Source organism: Oncorhynchus nerka, linkage group LG2 (genome assembly GCF_034236695.1).
Source record: "Oncorhynchus nerka isolate Pitt River linkage group LG2, Oner_Uvic_2.0, whole genome shotgun sequence".
Lineage (NCBI taxonomy): Eukaryota > Metazoa > Chordata > Actinopteri > Salmoniformes > Salmonidae > Oncorhynchus > Oncorhynchus nerka.
The window spans coordinates 72,185,989-72,204,607 of record NC_088397.1 but is presented as its reverse complement, the minus strand read 5'-3'; the positions used below and the strand labels follow the sequence as shown (position 1 = coordinate 72,204,607).

Here is an 18,619-nt window from a genome sequence, read left to right as displayed (position 1 = left end):
AAAGTAGATTTATAGCATTGTGGGTAATACCATTGCATCATGAAATATTGATTTACCATGATGTTTTAACAATAAATGATATAAAATCTTTCCCATTGTCCATCATTTTACTAATGAAATGAACAATGTCATTGTTATGTGGTTTTCATCTGACATTGAGGGAGAGTATCTTATTGAACTCCTGGTAGTGATATGGAGTGAATGCCTGCTTCTAAGGTATGCGATTGGGGAGGTTCTTTCTGAGATGGGGCAGGTCGAGGGAAAGGAGTGACTTGGTGATATAAAACATTGATCAGCATTGATTCTGTGTCTGTGCGTGCTCCAGCATCTCCTCAATGACGGCCTAGGAACAGTGGGTTAACTGCCTGTTCAGGGGCAGAAAGACAGATTTGTACCTTGTCAGCTCAGGGGTTTGAACTTGCAACCTTCCAGTTACTAGTCCAACACTCTAACCACTAGGCTACCCTGCCGCCCCATATCAAGAAGCTGATAAAAAAAAATTTAAAAAAAAAAAAAAAAAAAAAGATAATTACGATAATTTATTGTCCCCCCGTGTGCTGGGGACAATAAAAGGCCACTCTAAAATGTGCAGTTTTGTCACACAACACAATGCCATGTCTCAAGTTTTGAGGGAGTGTGGAATTTGCATGCTGACTGCAGGAATGTCCACCAGACCTGTTGCCAGAGAATTGAATGTTCAGTTCTCTACCATATGCCACCTCCAATGTCATTTTAGACAATCTGGCACTACGTCTAACCTGCCTCACAACCGCAGACCATGTTTATGACATTGTGTGGGTGAGCGATTAGCTGATGTCAATGTTGTGAACAAAGTGCCCCATGGTGGCGGTGGGGTTATGGTATGGGCAGGCATAATCTACAGACAACGAACACAATTGCATTTTATGGATGGTAATTTGAATGCGCAGAGATACCGTGATGAGATCCTGAGGCCAATTGTCATGTCATTCATCCACCGCCATCACCTCATGTTTCAGCATGATAAACGGCCCCATGTCGCAAGGATGTGTGCACAATTCCTGGAAGCTGAAAATGTCCCAGTTCTTCCATGGCCTGCATACTCAACAGACATGTCACTCATCGAGCATTTTTGGGATGCTCTTGATCGATGTGTACGACAGTGTGTTCCAGTTCCCGCCAATATCCAGCAACTTCGCACAGCCATTGAAGAGGAGTGGGACAACATTCCACAGACCAGAATCAACAGCCTGATCAACTCTATGCAAAGGAGATGTGTAAGGGGATACTGACTGGTTTTTCTGATCCACGCCGCTACTCTTTTTAGGTATCTGTGACCAACAAACGCATATCTGTATTCCCAGTAATGTGAAATCCATATATTATTGCCCAGTGAATTTATTTTAATTGACTGATTTCCTTATATGACCTGTAACTCAGTAAAATCTTTGAAATTGTTGCATGTTGCGTTTATATTTTTATTCAGTATACTAAGAGAATCTCCCCATTAAGAAATGGTGACTTCAGTTGCTAGGTCGTCGTGTGTTGTCCATGCTGGACAAAAAGGTTCATGTTCTCTCTCACTCTTTCTCTCTCTCTCTCCACACACCATTAGTGTCTCTGAATAGCTAAGCCCAGTTCTTCTTCAGTTATCTAAGATTGAGGAGTCAGTCAGTGATTCGATGGGACTGTGAACTACCTTGCTGAGCATGTCACCCCTCCAGTGAGCAAACAGCATACGGCAGACCTGAGATCAGTGTGTGTCCCCAACAGGGGAGGGTGGATCTGAGTGTGTGTACAGGATACATCCCAAATGGCACTTTATTCCTTTTAAGTAGTGCACTAATAAGGGAATATGGTGGCATTTGGGACACAAATCCATGCATTGAGCAGAGCTCAGTCTATGGGAAAGTGTGGCTGAGAGTCTCTGCTGTGTCACGGCGGCAGGTGGCAGCTCTCCAGGTGGCTGCTGGGGAGCGTGGAGGCCACAAGGCTGAAAATCCCATCAAGTCCCAGTTCCAGGCCTGTGCGCCAACGCGCAATTGGACAGACACAGCCAAATCCTGACACATGTCCTCTTCATGTCCCTCTTTCTTTCTTTATTTCTTTCTAAATAATTTCCCCTCCTTCTTTTTCTTCCTTCCAGCAGAATACTACATGCCCAACAAGCCAGAATACGCCACAGTGTTGCCCCAGGGTTCGTGCCCTCGCTTGTTAAATGAAGGTGTTGACTGGCTGATTGATTGACCCTCACCAGTCCCTGCCCCCACACGTTTCCCAGTTCGCCTTAAATAAGAATCCTTTGTTGGGCAGCCTGACTTGGGCATGTGTTAAATGTAGAGTTTGATGGATGGCACCAATTTTACTCCAAACCCAGATGAGCCACCTGAGGAACACCCCCCCCCGAACACACACACACAGCCCCCTCTTTCCTCCACAGGTAAATCCCCTGTGTGCGAGAAAAGCCACCAAAGCCCACACCGCCGCAGCACAATGTTTCAATTATACCTTCTTGGACTAGTCAGAGGAGAGTCTCCAACCCTCTTATCACCGAAGTGCCTTCTTTATAATCCAATTTCATTGTTTGATTCACAGTTTTCTCCACTTCGATCACCCTGTCTGGTCTACAACACGATCCTCCCTTCCTTACCCCAATGTGCCACGCGTTACACCAACCTCCGAGTGGACAGATACTGCCGTCGTCCAAAAAGGCCGTCTTCCACACCACAGTGCATGGCTGTATCTGAAAGGCATGGTTTGAGATCCGTAGAGTCCAGCCCGGCCGGGGCTTTGTCGGTCTGCTGCAGTGGGTCGGAGACAGACAGGCAGGTGGATAGAAGAGATAAACAGATGCGAGCCCACGGTCTCCAGTGTGTCAGGTTCATTTGTTACCTGGAAGGACAGACATATTCCCATCAGACAGGGCCATAGCAGCACCAGATGGGAGGTCAGTCCCGTGGCAGAATAAAAACCTTGGTTTAAGGATAAAGACTTTCTTGGCTGTGGGCTTTTATTTCCCTTGTGGCGCGTCCGAAGCAGCCAATACACCTAAGCACTCACAAGACTTATCCAAGAACTGTTGCTCTTTTGAACTCTTCTCTCTGACACTCCTCCTTTATGTCAGTTTTTCCACTGTCTTCTGTTTTCTTTTATGAAATTAGCAAATGTGATGCTGACTCTTTTTCAGATTTTGTAAACAGTAATTATTTAACACAACAGGAGCAGTCATTTGATATGCTACATTAGATATTTCACTGAAAGGACTCAAGTCTTCAGAAATATTCTTCACTCTCAAGTGCCCTTTTCCTCTTAAATGTGTATTTATTTAAATGTTTTGACATTTAGCAGACACTCTTATCCAAAGTGACTTACAGTAGTGAGTGCATACATTATGTTTGTACTGGTCACCTGTGGGAATCAAACAAACAACCCTGGCATTGCAATCGCCATGCTCTACCAACTGAGCCACACGGGACCATGTAACTTGTAGGGATGATGCATAAGGACCAGGTCCCATATGAACAGAAAAACTGACTATGAATACACTGAATACAGACAACAACAGCAACCAGATCAGAAACCCCTCTATGGAACCAACTGGTTGCATCCCTCATGCATGTCTGGTACCATGAACATCCACATTACCGGACAGAACTGGTTTGAACATCACAGGAAGCATTCCATCATACTGAACCAAACGTCTCCACCATGTATGCAATTCATTAGGTGAGTTTTACTATCATACTATAGCCATCGCTATTGATTAGCCTAACTAGATTTGATCAATGAGTCTTGCATAAACCTCATACAGTTGATGTCAGAAGTTTACATACACCTTAGCCAATACAATTAAACTCAGTTTTTCATAATTCCTGACATTTAATCCTAGTAAAAATTCCCTGTTTTAGGTCAGTAAGGATCACCACTTTATTTTAAGAATGTGAAATGTCAGAATAATACTTGAGAGAATTATTTATTTCAGCTTTTATTTCTTTCATCACATTCCCAGTGGGTCAGAATTTTGTTTCTGGTGTCCTTTGACAGCTCTTTGGTCTTGGCCATAGTGGAGTTTGGAGTGTGACTGTTTGAGGTTGTGGACAGGTGTCTTTTATACTGATAACAAGTTCAAACAGGTGCCATTAATACAGGTACCGAGTGGAGGACAGAGGAGCCTCTTAAAGAAGAAGTTACAGGTCTGTGAGAGCCAGACATCTTGCTTGTTTGTAGGTGACCAAATACTTATTTTCCACCATAATTTGCAGATAAATTCATTAAAAATTCTACAATGTGATTTTCTGGATTTTTTTTCTCATTTTGTCTGTCATAGTTGAAGTGTACCTATGATGAAAATTACAGGCCTCTCTCATCTTTTTAAGTAGGAGAACTTGCACAATTGGTGGCTGACTAAATACTTTTTTGCCCCACTGTAGATACTTTTGTACCTGTTTCCTCCAGCATCTTCACAAAGTCCTTTGCTATTGTTCTGGGATTGATTTGCACTTTTCACACCAAACACGACATCTTTTCTGGAATTTTCCAAGCTGTTTATAAATGCACAGTCAACTTAGTGTTCTGACCCCACTGGAATTGTGATACAGTGAATTATAAGTGAAATAATCTGTGTGTAAACAATTGTTGGAAAAATGACTTGTATCATGCACAAGGTAGATGTCCTGACTTGCCAAAACTATAGTTTGTTCCAAGAAATTTGTGGAGAGGTTGAAAAATGTGTTTTAATGACTCCAACCTAAGTGTATGTAAACTTCCGACTTCAACTGTATATACAGACTTTAAATACTTTTTTAAATCCTTCAAATACTTTGAGCGTTAGCTTTAGCCTGCCTGGAGTGTCAGGTTGGACTGGGTTTACAATTGTCTATTGATTCCATTGAAACAGGTAAGCTCAATCAAACACAGCTAAAGTATTTGAAATTTTTATAAGAGTATTGGAACCCAGTTCTGGTCCTACCTAGCCTCACTAACCCAATGACTCAGCCCAGCCGACATCACTACTTTAGGCTCTCTGCAATCACTAAGGGCACTAAATGCAGTGTGTTGTTCAGATCTAGGTTGATAATAACTAAATAATTAGATATTCAGAAAAAAAATATGGGAGTGTTTGTCTCGTTACCCCTGGCTCTTTAGTCCGGGTTTAGAAAGCACGGCCAACTTGACTTTGATTTAAGTTTGGGGGTGCTCACAGAAAAGTAATCAATCCCACACATTTGCATGGTAATCTAGTATTATGAATGGATATCCAGGTTTAATTTAATCAATGAAGTTTAGAGTGATTACAGTCTTAAAACCTAACTTTTTCATTGCCAATTTTTGTTCGTTATTACTGTGAAAATGACTACTGTATACCTACTTTCTACAAAGGCTTCATTTCCATTTATATCAACCTGAATTATGTTGCTATAGATGGTGAATTACATGCTATTCCTGTCACACAAGTGCAAACACCACAGAGTCAAGATGACTACTATTCAACCCACCCAAACAATTTCAAATTGTTGTGTTGTTATGGCTACAGGCCTCTTGGAGTGGGCCGGTCCGATCCATGGCTTTTAACATGAAACCAGGAGCAAACACGGTCTATGGGCAACGGCTATGGATTTCACAGTAGGACAGACAGAACCCGAAAGGGGAGTTTGGTGGGGTGGTGCTTGAGTTGAGAGACACTTGCCCACGATCAGAACTGGCACCTCTCCTCCGCAGATGGACACACAGGTGGGGGAGGGAGGGTAGGGGCCCTTGCCAGATTTGTGTTCTCCGTGCTGCTCCGTGTGTGTTTCAAGTGTTTTCTGTTGCATTGTTGCTGGTCACATCTGGACTGTGGTCCGCTCACGGTCTTCCTTTCTGAGGCTGTAATATGAATCTACACTGCACTCCAGTGGACAACACAGGAGGTGCCACACACTTAGTGATTGATAAATGTTGTTTTTATCTTCTGTTTTGATTTAGAAGACTACATTTGAACTAAGGTTTGAGTGAATGTTTAATATTTGATTGTTTAAAATGCAGCAAATACAACAGGTGTTACTACTTGTGGGAGAGTTGGCTATATGCATAATTTATAATGTATTTATAGTGGTGTGTATCATGGTCCAGTTACTTTTTTATGCTCCTGGAGCATGGAGGCACAGGGTTATTATAAATCATAGAATAGATACTTAATAGATAATAGATACTGTATACACACTTTTCAATTTGTAAGAAGTGCTTCTTTCCACCAATGTTATTGCCTTCACATTAAATATGGATATTCACACATCCATAGGCCACATTACATAGGCCTCGAGGTCCTCTTTTAAAGCAACATTTGATCTTCCCCCGTCAACCCTCATTCAAAAGTAAAATTGCTTATCTTTTGTCCTATTAAAAAAAAATGAACAAAACAATCATTGCAGAAAAGCAAACTCACAAAAGTATTGATTTCCTTTAACGTACAGACAGCAAATCGATGTGTCTCCTCAGCGCAGGCCGTGAGACTAGTTACATTTCAGAGAGGAGTCATTGACAAACAAAGTGGAGTCGCGCCAAGGTGCGTTCAGTGGTGTGGACTGTGGTGAATTTACCATCAAACCAGACCATTACCATCATAAGTGGTCAGTATGTTTGTAAGTCTAAAGAGCAAAGGTACCATCACCTTCACTTCCCAAATTTGGGTAATAAAAGATCAGTTATCAATTAAATATAATTTGACGTTTACCAGATGCTTTTGTATATTATGTCAGCCTGTTTATCTAAGATTCTCTTATTGCGGTTACCCTATCCAGCCATCTTTCCCATCCCCTCACTCCGTGGCCCTCCCCTCTAATCCCAAACTACGAGATGATGTATTGATCCGAGGTAGCCTCCATGTAACCTGTAGAATTGCTTCATTGCTTTGCCATTATCAGCCCATGATGGGCTGGGTCACTGCAAGCTACAAAAGGTGTCTCCCTAAGGGGATCTTATTCAACGGGGAACGGTGGAGAAATCTGCTTCTGCGGCCAATTCTTCTAAGGTTGCAGAAGGTTGGAGGTTTGATCATTCTGTTGGCAAAGCAGCAGACACACGTTTCTGACACTGGACATGTATTACTGTACCATTCAAATACAAAGGCAGATCATTGACGATCATGAAATGTTTATATTATTTGCCACAGCGTAAACATAAGGGGGAAAACAACAACAGACAGTTATAAAATTCAAGCAAATTAAAGATTATCATTGTACATTTTAGTCATATGAATAAACACAATCCAGGCTATGCATTGAAGACAAAGGCAACATGACTTCCATTGTAATGTTCCTAGAAATACAGGTTAAATTGGAGTAGTTACTAATCACAAAAACCTGAGTTAGTGTGACATGTCAACATCACAATGAAAGGCAACTGTGGCAATACTGTACTACAGTCATATGAGTAGATTATCACCATGGCAACGACACTGAACAAAAATATAAATGCAACATGTAAAGTGTTGGTCCCATGTTTCATCAGCTGAAAAAGAATAATCCCAAAAAGCATATGTTTTGTCACAACACAATGGCACAGATGTCTCAAGTTGAGGGAGTGTGCAATTGGCATGCTGACTGCAGAAATGTCCACCAGAGCTGCTGGCAGAGAATTTAATGTTAATTGCTCTACCATAATAAACTGCCTCCAACGTTGTTTTAGAGAATTTGGCAGTACGTCCAACCGGCCTCACAACCGCAGATCCCGTGTAACCACGCCAGCCTAGGACCTCCACATCCGGCTTCTTCACCTACGGGATTGTCTGAGTGGGGTGGTGAGTATTTCTGTTTGAAATAAAGCCATTTTGTGGGGAAAAAACTCATTCTGATTGGCTGGGCCTAAATTAATTTCAATTGACTGATTTTCATATATGTACTAACTCAGTAAAATGTTTGAAATTGTTGCATGTTGCATTTATATTTTTGTTCAGTATATATTAAAACCTACTCAATGTCCCTGATAACATAAGCCTTTAAAATAAAATTAGCCTTTAAAAAATGTATTAAAAGAACACAACCATGTCTAAGCATTTTCAACAAAGCTGGTGGTGGTCCTTGAAATTCAGCATTAGGATATATAACTTTACAACATTTCAGCAAGATACTGAATGACAAAATGTCTTTCTAGATCAAAATAATACCGAAGGTCCAAAGATGTCCTTACTTACATCATTGAAACAAACTCATGTTTCTGTAGCTTTACAGATTTGCGTTGCCTTTTGCCAAATTGGCAATAAGGGATGCAACATAGTAGCTGGGGGAACCGGTCTTTCTGCTTAGCGAACTTAAATTGTCAGCAATTTGATGTTCTTGAATGGCACAGTTCAGTAGGCCTACCTCCACTAGCAATATGTAACCACATATAATTACACAGTAGCTTTTTGTAGTCGTGTGTAGATAGAAAACATTTCAAAGTGTTGTATCTGGCTTAGAAAAAACCCAATGAAATTGATTGACATACACTGAGAATATAAAAAGGCATTTCCAAAGCTATCCTCCTAAAGGAAAAGGACGAGTGTCACAAATCAGTGAGAAGCGGGAAAAAAAAAAAAAAGCTAAAGTGGAGAAGTTTTCCCAATCCATCCTTTGAGGCCATGAGCCATACATTCATTGCTATATCAGTGCGTACCTTTCTCTGACTAACAATACATTGATACTTTACTCTTTTGAACCTCACATTGTTATAAAACTAGCTTTACCATAGCCTTCACTGGTCACACAATCTCATGGAGAACAATGTGATGCAAGCAAATACAACTGCAAATCAGACTGCTTGACTTTATGGTGGTGGGAGACCCTCACAACAACTCTCCCACATTCAAACAATGTAATTTGTCAATCTAATCTGTTCCAGGTCACATAATGCTGAACGTCTATTGACAAGCCTTCGCATATTGTGCTTTTGGCCCAAATTACTATATTATGCTGTTCACTAGAAAAATATATAATAAAAAGGTACTAAATATAAAAATTAATCAAAGCGGTTTCATCTGCAATGACAGTCCCGGCAAACTGTTGCTATTTCACTCATGTTTTTGGCTTGCATACAAAATCTGCTGTCATGGGTAAAGAGTGCTCTGAAATTCAAAGAGAAGTCTGTCAGCATCTTGATGTTCTTGTTTTGTATGTACCAAAAGTGGAAAACACTTAGGCTAGTTCCAGCGAGTCTTTCAGGAGAGCATAGATCTATTCTTGTAAGGTAATAGTGCTAGACATAGACGATGACGGTCGAGACTAAAGGTCGATATGAGAACTGCTATAAATAAGCAGGGATGTTATGGAGAAGCTTCTGCCAGTAAAAACAATGACCCCTAGGTGACCTAAGAGTTCACATTACCGCGACATGGTGAATGTACACAGGTTCAATCTTTAAGGTCTCCAAGGACTGGCTAACAAAACAGTAAAAACATTTAGCAATATAACAATTACAAAGAGTAGTGACATTCAAATATCTGTCAGAAGTATAATTCATGCTGAAAATGTGGCAGTATATTATTTGTTAAACGGCATTTAGGACAGTCTGGATGGATATTTGACATATGTCACACAGTGGTTCCAGTTCAAAGTTCAGTTCACTCAGATCTCATAGCATCTTACATATTGGATTATTTCATTATTGCCTGCTTAAACAAAAATTGAATAGCACCCATTTCAAGTCCTCTCAATGAAGCCTGAAAAGTAAAGACTATTTAGCCAAAGGTTGAGGGTATAATATTAAAAAGTGACACCAAATTAAATGGATAGTTTGTCACTTAAAACATTACAAGACTAAGAAGAGTAATTAAGCTTTAAGCACTCAAAAAGACATGTATAATCACCTACTTCCATGTCAAGAAGTGGGTCCCCGTATGTCTGAGCGGCTTGTATGAGTGGAGGCTTGGAGATGCTAAACGTGTTTCTGTTAATTAATGGTCAGTTACCGTGAGACCAGCAGTCTTTGGCATGACAATAACCGGTTGACAAAATGTTATGACCGCCACAGTTCTAGTCCCAGATGGCACCCTATTCCCTATTTAGTGCACTATTTTGCCTTCTACATAGGGAATAGGGTGCCATTTGGGAAGTAGACAAGGTTAACACAACAGGGAAAATATGACACCCAACTTCCGGAGAAATCTTCAGGTGAAGAATCTCAAGTGCAGCTTCTTTTCATTTCAGAGTGGCGAGAACCTTAACAGAACAACCACTGACTAAACAATTACACACTGTATTGTTAAGTGCATTGACACAATAACAAAAATATCAGCAAAAACAAAAAATCATTAAAATATATGTAAGTATACAAGGCATTTTCACATCAAAATATACTTCTTCCCTTCTTAGTGTGTTGACTCATAAATAAGACATGAAAGCATTCAAATATCAGCCCTTAAAAATGTCTAAAAGACAGCCGATTACTATTCTGTTAATAGTCGACTGTTATGTCATGCTGAATAAATGTTTGGGTCATGTCTCTCATGATACATAATTGTAACGCATAAACATATCTACTTTCCAGAGGATGCTGGTGGGAGGGTCTATAGGAGGATGGGCTCAATGTAATGGGTGGAATGGCATAAATGGAACGGTAAACACAGATATGGAAACCAGGCTTGACTCCGTTCCATTAATTCCATTCCAGCAATTACAATGACCCTGTCCTCCTATAGCTCCTCCCACCTGCCTCCTCTGCCACATTCCTGGGTTATTGCAAGGGCACATGTTTGAGCAAGCAGGAAAGGTTTCGCCTTGATATTTCTTCAATAATAGTGATTCTAAATGTACAACACAAATGTGCTGTGAGCCCTGACTTCAGAGAAAATACTATAAACAAATGCATGCAGGCCCACCCACTAAGCTGTCCAGCCTTGTACCCCTCTTCACTAAACCCAGACAAAGTAAGCAATTTCATCAAGATCTACCGGGTAGTCTGTAAGGTGCAGAGGCTCCTTAATATCAAACCGTTCTCCCTTGTAGCTCCGCCAGTGTCCTGCCGGGAGATAAATGTCCCTTTCCTGCTTTCCAGGCTCCAGTACTGGCGCCACCATGAGGTCATCCCCTATCAGGAACTGGGAGTCAATCTTATAAGCAGTCTCGTCGCCAGTGGCGATCCACCACAGAGGTCGTATGATGGGGTCTCCTGTGTCCAGCACCTCCCCAGCAAGTTCCAGAACCCGTGGGGCCACTATGCTCTCATGGATAGCAGTGTACTTCCGGGCGATCTCCACCACCTCGTTATCATACTCCCAGGGGGGGATGGAGAACTGCATGGAGGGCATAAAAGCTGACAGCTCCAGCCAGCGGATGTAGAGCTCACGGTCCGGTAAAGTGCGCTCACCATCAGTGCGGTTCAGATAGGCGTTGCCACCGATCATGTCCGGTAGGATGAACTGGTAGCCAAGAATGCTGATGGTAAGCACGGTGGGAATAAGGGACTTGAGGCCTAGCTCATAGCCCCAAACAGAGTCCCGGTCAATGGGCCTGAAGAAGCAGGAGATGTTCTGGGACTGGTAGCCTGAACGCAGCTCGGCTCGCTCATTGTAAGGAATAGCCATCTCGGTGTAGCGACGGGTGAAAGTGCTAGGGTCGCGAAGGGGTGTTTTTGTGCTGAATTGCCAGGGCAAGTAGTTTGTCTCGCCCGCGTCCAGCTTGAAGGAGGACACTCCGTACTTGGATCGTAAAGACCGCAGGTGGGAGGCGAACCAATCACGGGCCTCTGGGTTGGTAAAGTCTAGAATGCCCCCGATGCCGTTCCACCAGCTTACCAAAGCCGGAAGACGACCTGTAGGTTCTCGGACAAAAAGCCCTCTTTCTACACAGGTGTGAAAATTCTCAGAGTCATAGTTGACAAAAGGGTGTGTCCAGAGAGAGACCAGAAATCCATCTGTTTTGAGCTTCTGGAACATGGCTGTAGCGTTGGGAAACTTGGCCAAGTCAAAATCAAATTCCCCATAGTGGTTTGTGTAGCGATCGTCTAGCTCCAGGTGACTACAGTTGAAGCCATGCTTGCGGATGTTGGCAGCAAACTTCAACAGTTTCTCTTGGTCTATGTCAGTCTTGTGTAGCGCCCACGTGGACCAGATGGGATGGCGGAACATGGCTTTGGAAGGCACCTTGTTGGGCTTGTTGAAGTATCTGCGCACCATGTACTTGTGAATGGATGTGACATCCAAGCCCACACAGACTCTGTAGCTGAGTTCAGCACAAGGTGCCTCACCAGGGTTTGGCTTGTAAGGGGTGTCATGGTACCTCGCCTGGAAGTACATGGTCTTCTCTGTGTCGTTCCAGCCAAGATGAAACGGCACAGAGTCATTGATCTTAATGGCCGTGGCATTGGATGAGAGCCAGTAGCGTTCCAAGATGCCCCCAAAGCCGTTTCGGTTTGAGTAGATATCACTGGTGACAAAGGGTTTGGGTGCCTGCTGCCCGGAGATGGATATAGGCCAATGCTGTATGGCAGTCTCGGCTCCACCATACCAGTGCGAGACGTTATAGGTCATGGCGTGCTCCACGGGCAGACTGGGAACCAATTCTTCCCAACGCACACGGTAGCATTGGACTGTATTGTCAAATACAGTCTGGATGAAAAACTTGAGTTTCCTATCACTGGTGCGCCCACAGCTCAGTATCTCCCCCTCCTTAGAACATGAGTCTAAATCCAGGGTGCCAGACCTGTCATTCAACATTTAGAGAAGAATGATCAGTTACATAGCACATTACTTTGCATTCAAGTCTCAGGCTATATTCATGTTAGAGCAGTTGATTTATGATTACATTTGGCACTTTAAAATATAAATACCTGAATAAGCTTATATTGTTTCTGAGATTAAAAATAACCAAACTAGACATGATTTAAAGGGGAACTGTACCAGATTAGGGGGCAAGCATGCTTTCCATTCCCCAGTAGATTAATTTGAATTGGATACAGGTATATAATTAGAAAGAAATTCTCAAAGCACACCTAACACACTTTCTATAATGATTAATAGTAACGGTTGGTTAATGAATACTGATTGATGCTGTCCTATACTGAAGTGAATCACAAACCTGAAAGACATCCTGAAGACAATAGCCCCTGCCTGGTTGCGAATGATGTAGCCATCCTTGTTGAGGTCCAGAAGTTCTGTCTTAAGCAGTTCAGCCTTGCGCAGAGAACCAATGTAATAGCACCATGCGGTCACCGCAGCAATCACCAGCACCAAGCCTAAGACACTTGCTACAACTAGGGGACGAGCATCCCTTTTTAGTTTCTGTTTGATAGGTGTAGCATTGGTAACTGTGCCCCCTGCACCTCCTGGTACCACTTGGTACATTGTGGTTATTGTTCAACAGTCCCCCAGTGAAATGGGTTGTAAGAAATCCCTTAAATTTGTTAAAGTGACTTTAAAAGTAAAGCAGGAGTCCCCTGATTGACACACCAGTCACAACAGAGTTCTTCCTATATGCAGAGACTTCTATGAGGCATGGCCTTGCAGACTGCCGAGGGAATGTGTCTTGGTTATTTCTTCAGTAGACGTTGCTCTCTTCCCCCACTATTTTCATCTGTTTACCTGCCTGAACGAAAAGAAAGATAACCGGCTTTTAGATCAAAAGTCTCATGTCAAAGTTCACCCTAGCAGTTCTTCAGATCTAAAATCACAGAGAAAGAGGGAGGGAGAGAGTTGACTTGCTGCTGACCCCCTCTATAAATAAACCACTCACCAATTGTTTGAAATCAAAAAGAAAACAAAGAACAGAAGATATTCACTTTCTCTACGATCACTTTCGGAGTTTGCCCTGCAGCAATACCTAAATGTTTGTTTGGTTCAAACACAGACCTAATTTGTATGCAATCAGGTAGATTTTGGAGTCGATGCAGGGCGAATTCAGGCCTACTCTGAGTCTTTTGTTCTAAAACCACACGAAAGCCAATAAGAGGCACACATACAAAACATCCTGTCGCACTAAGTTAATATAACGCCAGTCACGGAACCTTTGAACACATTAGTGCAACTTGTGTAACCAAAGCAACAACTCCACTCAGCCATGGGGGTAGGTGGGAATAATCATCAAACCAGGAGCTAAGAGCTTGCCAATGCGCTGACTCATATGTAAACACATAGAAGCTTCAAACACACACAAATCCTCAAGGGCCTTCCCTGGTAGGCCAAAACTAAGCAGACAGGGTGGTTCTGGGTCATTACATGGCTGATGTTAGTTACCAGGACAAATCCAGAGAGAAGTTCAATTCAAGATGCACCAGGCCCAGTGATATCTGTTCTCTGCCTCTCTCTGAAACCTCTTGCGTGCTGACGGGTATTCCTAACTGGTATGCCTTCATAGCCTGCCTGTGCTGCTGGGGGTCGATAATGGTAGTTAATTAGCAATCTAATGGTCTAATTCTGTGTTCAACCAGCCTTGCTATGGATTTTAACATCAACGTGAACGGCAACTAATCTTGAAGGGTAAGCAATGGATTTTACATTAACAGGCTGTGGCTGCCAGACCCAACATAGCACAAGCATTAGCCTACAATTACATGTGATAGCCAAGGTGATACCAAAAAATGCATGAATCATGTTTTTTGGTCAATGGTCTGTGAAGGTCAGGCCTACTAGTTGTCATTTCAGCTGATTTGCTATCAGCTAGGCTTGTGCAAATGTCTGTGTGAAATAAACAAAGTACTGACAGGAACCATGAATGTTTCACAAGATATAACAGCAAGGAAGTTAGTGTTTATTTTAGTAACCCCACCCTAAATATAAAATGTCCACTTGTTGAGTGAAGAAAATATATTATATACTGGGTGGTTCGAACCCTGAATGCTGATTGGCTGAACGCTGTGGTATATCAGATCGTATACCAGGGGTAGGACAAAACATTTATTTGTACTTCTCCAATTACGTTGGTACCAGTTTATAATTGCAAAATGTCACCTAAGGAGTTTGTGATATATTGCCAATATACCATGACTAAGGAATGTATCCAGGCACTCCGCGTTGCGTCATGTTTAGAACTGCCCTTAACCGCGGTATGTGGCCATATGCAATACCCCCTCGGGCCTTATTGCTTAATTATACCATACAAACTTTAACCCAACTAGTCTTTGTAATACCCATGAGAGATTGCTTTATCGCTCCAGCCAGGCATAAACCGTTAAAAACTTGAAGAGTTGATGTGTTCTGAGAAAGCGTTTTGACAGCCTTGCTATTTTGACACAATACGCAGGGCAGTCATTGACAGTGCTAAGTAGCTATTTTACAACGGGTGAGTATAATTTGTGGAACGTTCCAACAGGAATCTTCGTAAATAACAAGGTTGCCAACAAACAACGCATACAAAGTTGTACAGCGGCATAATCAGATACCGGGTCGAGTGTGGGCTATTTAATAACGTTGTTCACGCACAACGTTTATTCCGAAAATTCCTCACTATGGTAGCCTATGGACAAACATTAAGAATAAGTTGTGGTGAGTTGATAATGCTACTTTGTATGCGTTTGTTGGCAACCTTGTACTTTACGAAGTTTTTGGAACAGATTCCTGTTGGAACGTTCCACAAATTACACCCAGCCACTTACAACTAAAACAAAATATGTATATTAACACGATGGGTGTTTAATAGGAGAATTCATTGCAATAATACTCACCGTTCAAGGTAGCAAAATATCCTGTTCCACACACAACGCTTGGGAGGCGTGTGATTGCATCGAATCTGATCGAATTGCTTGCGCTCGCAAAAACAAGACTACATGGGGTGCCTGGGAAATGTAGTTTCAGATGTGGCGTTCAAACAAAAAGAAGACGTTTAGCTTTGGTCTCATTAGCTAGGTTTCGATCCAGTTGGAAACAGATTTTCATGCAAATATTCTAAAATCGTCGTAAAAACAATATGCGCAAAAAACACTAACCAAAATTAATTATACTTCTGTTAATAAAAAATAAAATGTTTAACTAGGAAAGTCAGTTAAGAACTAATTCTTATTCACAATGACGGGCTACCAAAAGGCAAAAGGCCTCCTGCGGGGAAGGGGGCTGGGATTAAAAATACTAATTCATTAAATAAAAATATAGGACAGGACACACATCACGACAAGAGACAACACTACATAAAGACAGACCTAAGACAACAACATAGCATGGTAGCAACATGACAACAACATGGCAGCAGCACAAAACAGGGTACAAACATTATTGGGCACAGACAACAGCAGAAAGGGCAAGATGGTAGAGACAACAATACATCACTAAAAGCATCCACAACTGTCAGTAAGAGTGTCCATGATTGAGTCTTTGGCCTGGGAGGGCGGTACTTCTTCCCTTGCCAGTACCCCTTGCAGGTCTTCCACTGAGAATTATTTCAGGCCCAAACACTTTTCTGACGATTCTCGTTTGACAAACATTCACTAATGGTTGGGGCGTATTCACTACCATATCATCAACACTAGCGCCACTTGCGTTCTCAATTCTTTCGACTGCCCGTAGGAGATTCTATTCTCACCTTTACGGGGCACTCCAATCACTCTGGATCATGATCCCCACCACCGTTGCAACACTGACCTTCTTCACTTTGATTTTCAATACACTCCTTCCGCCTGCAAACATTTGCAACACGGCCAAATCCTGTAAAGTTATTGCATTGTAGTAGCTTGTGGACAAATGCTCTTACTGCATACTTTACATTACCTAACTTTATATGTGTAGGGATGTGCTCTTTATCAAAAAACTAAAGAACCAATAGACTTTCTTCCTTTTCTCCATTCACCATGCGTTTCAGATGACGAGCACCAACCACAACTTGGAATCTCTTGAAGAATTCAATATCTACTTCCATCGACACCCCGGCTATGAATTTTAACAGGTGCTCTACTCCTTCAGTTCAAAGTATAATTCTTCAGAATTTGACATTCTTGTGATTCCCAATGCATTCTTCTTCTGCTCTTCAGTGACACAATTAACCAGCAAAAACCCACTCCTGGTCACTCCGATTGATTCCACTTTTCCCAAAACATGCTTCACCTTCTTCGATACCTCAAACGGGTTTCCCAGATACACATCCTTATTTAAAAATGCAGCCCAACAAGAAACAAATCCTTATCCAACCTACACTCCTCATCCATTCCAATTTTTGACATGTGTTTCCATCAAATTGACTTGTTGGGGATAAAAGGCTATGTCTTCTGTGGTTAAATTCCCATGTACCGAATAAAAAATACAAGTTAAATAGGTTTCCATCACGTTCAACTCTACTGATGGCTTTCTCACAAAATATGTTATTCCGTGATTTAGTGAGTGTGCCATCTCTGGTGTTGGCAAATGGCTCTAGCCAACAGCTCACAGACATAGTGCGAACATAGTTTATGTGATGAGATTATTATGGACAAAAGAGCAAGATTATTTTTATTTGTCAAACAGCAGCCAAGCATCAGTGATCATGTCACCAGAATAAGAACCTCAATATTTATTGGAAAGGAGCATCAAGCTCATCACCTTGCACCTTCACCTCCTGTGAAGTTCATCATAACTTTCTTCTGTAGACTAATAAAATGTTGTTTTTGGTTGCAGGTTAAGTAATGACTGCAATATTTATTTGGAGCCAACTCTGCAAATAGCACTGCTGAGTGATTTAAAAAGTCCTAGTCAATTGATCAATAATACTCTTAGAAAAGGTATTTATCTTTCATTTACAATCTGTAGAAACTATGAGAATAGAAAGGTTCCGAACTTTTGTGAAACAACACAGTAGAAAAATAAATAGCAGCTAGAAACTGGATGGTCTTCAGAGATAGTGGGCGGGGTTTAGGGTAGCTGAAGGCTGAGACTAAAAACAAACAAAAGATAACTAATGTAAAATATACTGTCCGTGAAAGTTATGTAGTATGAAAAAGCTGGAAGTGGAAGCCTAAGTACTGTTGTCCATTAGGTTACACCAATTACGCGAGGGGTGGTCGAGTTAGGGGGAAATAATAAAGAAGGAAAATTTTAAAAATATATATACATTTAAAATAGTATGTGGTACCAGTCAAAAGTTTGGACACACCTACTCATTCCAGGGTTTTCTTTATTTTTACTATTTTCTGCGTTGTAAAATAATAGTGAAGGCAAACTATGAAATAACACATATGGAACAATGTAGTAACCAAATAAGTGTTACAAATATATATTTTATATGAGATTATTCAAAGTAGCTACCCTTTGCTCCGATGACAGCTTTGCACACTCTTGGCATTCTCTCAACCAGTTTCATGAGGTAGTCACCTCGCATTTCAATTAACAGGTGTGCCTTGTTAAAAGTTCATTTGTGGAATTTCTTTCCTTCTTAATACGTTTGAGCCAATCATTTGTGCTGTGACAAGGTAGGGGGGATATACAGAAGATAGCCATATTTGGTAAAAGACCAAGTCCTGAAGAGACATTTGAAAGTCTTTTCAGATGTTCAGGGCCTGAGTTTTTCATGTCAGACACGAAGACAGTTGGAATTTCCCAACAAACTAATCTGTATAAATTGGATATGCCCTATCGAATGAATGCTGAATGTACTGTATGGAGTACAAATTGATAACGGTGATACACCAAGATTTTGTATCTGTCAAAAACTGATTGAGACAATGCTTTTTCTATAGGTCTCATACATTGACAAAGGCCATTTGTAATTTTTACATTAAGTGGTCAGACTCTTAC

General features: G+C 41.5%; 1 protein-coding gene across 2 annotated transcripts; it reads right to left on the bottom strand.

The window, feature by feature from the left end:
• Positions 1-7,093: 7,093 nt before the first annotated feature.
• LOC115141867 (myogenesis-regulating glycosidase) lies at positions 7,094-15,694 on the bottom strand. 2 transcript variants are annotated; one of them, XM_029681184.2, is made up of 3 exons: positions 15,589-15,694; positions 13,008-13,514; positions 7,094-12,632 (listed from the first exon to the last, which is right to left on the bottom strand). In XM_029681184.2, exons 2-3 carry the CDS (start codon positions 13,271-13,273, stop codon positions 10,844-10,846), a joined length of 2,055 nt encoding a protein of 684 aa, XP_029537044.1. In that variant the 5' UTR covers positions 13,274-13,514; positions 15,589-15,694; the 3' UTR covers positions 7,094-10,843. The 2 variants fall into 2 exon arrangements, with proteins under 2 accessions (XP_029537044.1, XP_029537053.1); XM_029681193.2 differs by having other exon boundaries at positions 13,008-13,510; positions 15,589-15,686.
• Between the last annotated feature and the right edge of the window lie 2,925 nt (positions 15,695-18,619).

Excerpts from the sequence above, each read along its gene's own strand:
- LOC115141867 (XM_029681184.2), bottom strand. The coding sequence starts at position 13,273 with ATGTACCAAGTGGTACCAGGAGGTGCAGGGGGCACAGTTACCAATGCT. Across the intron at positions 12,633-13,007 it reads GTCTTCAGGATGTCTTTCAG|GTCTGGCACCCTGGATTTAG; the intron begins GTTTGTGATTCA and ends GTTGAATGACAG.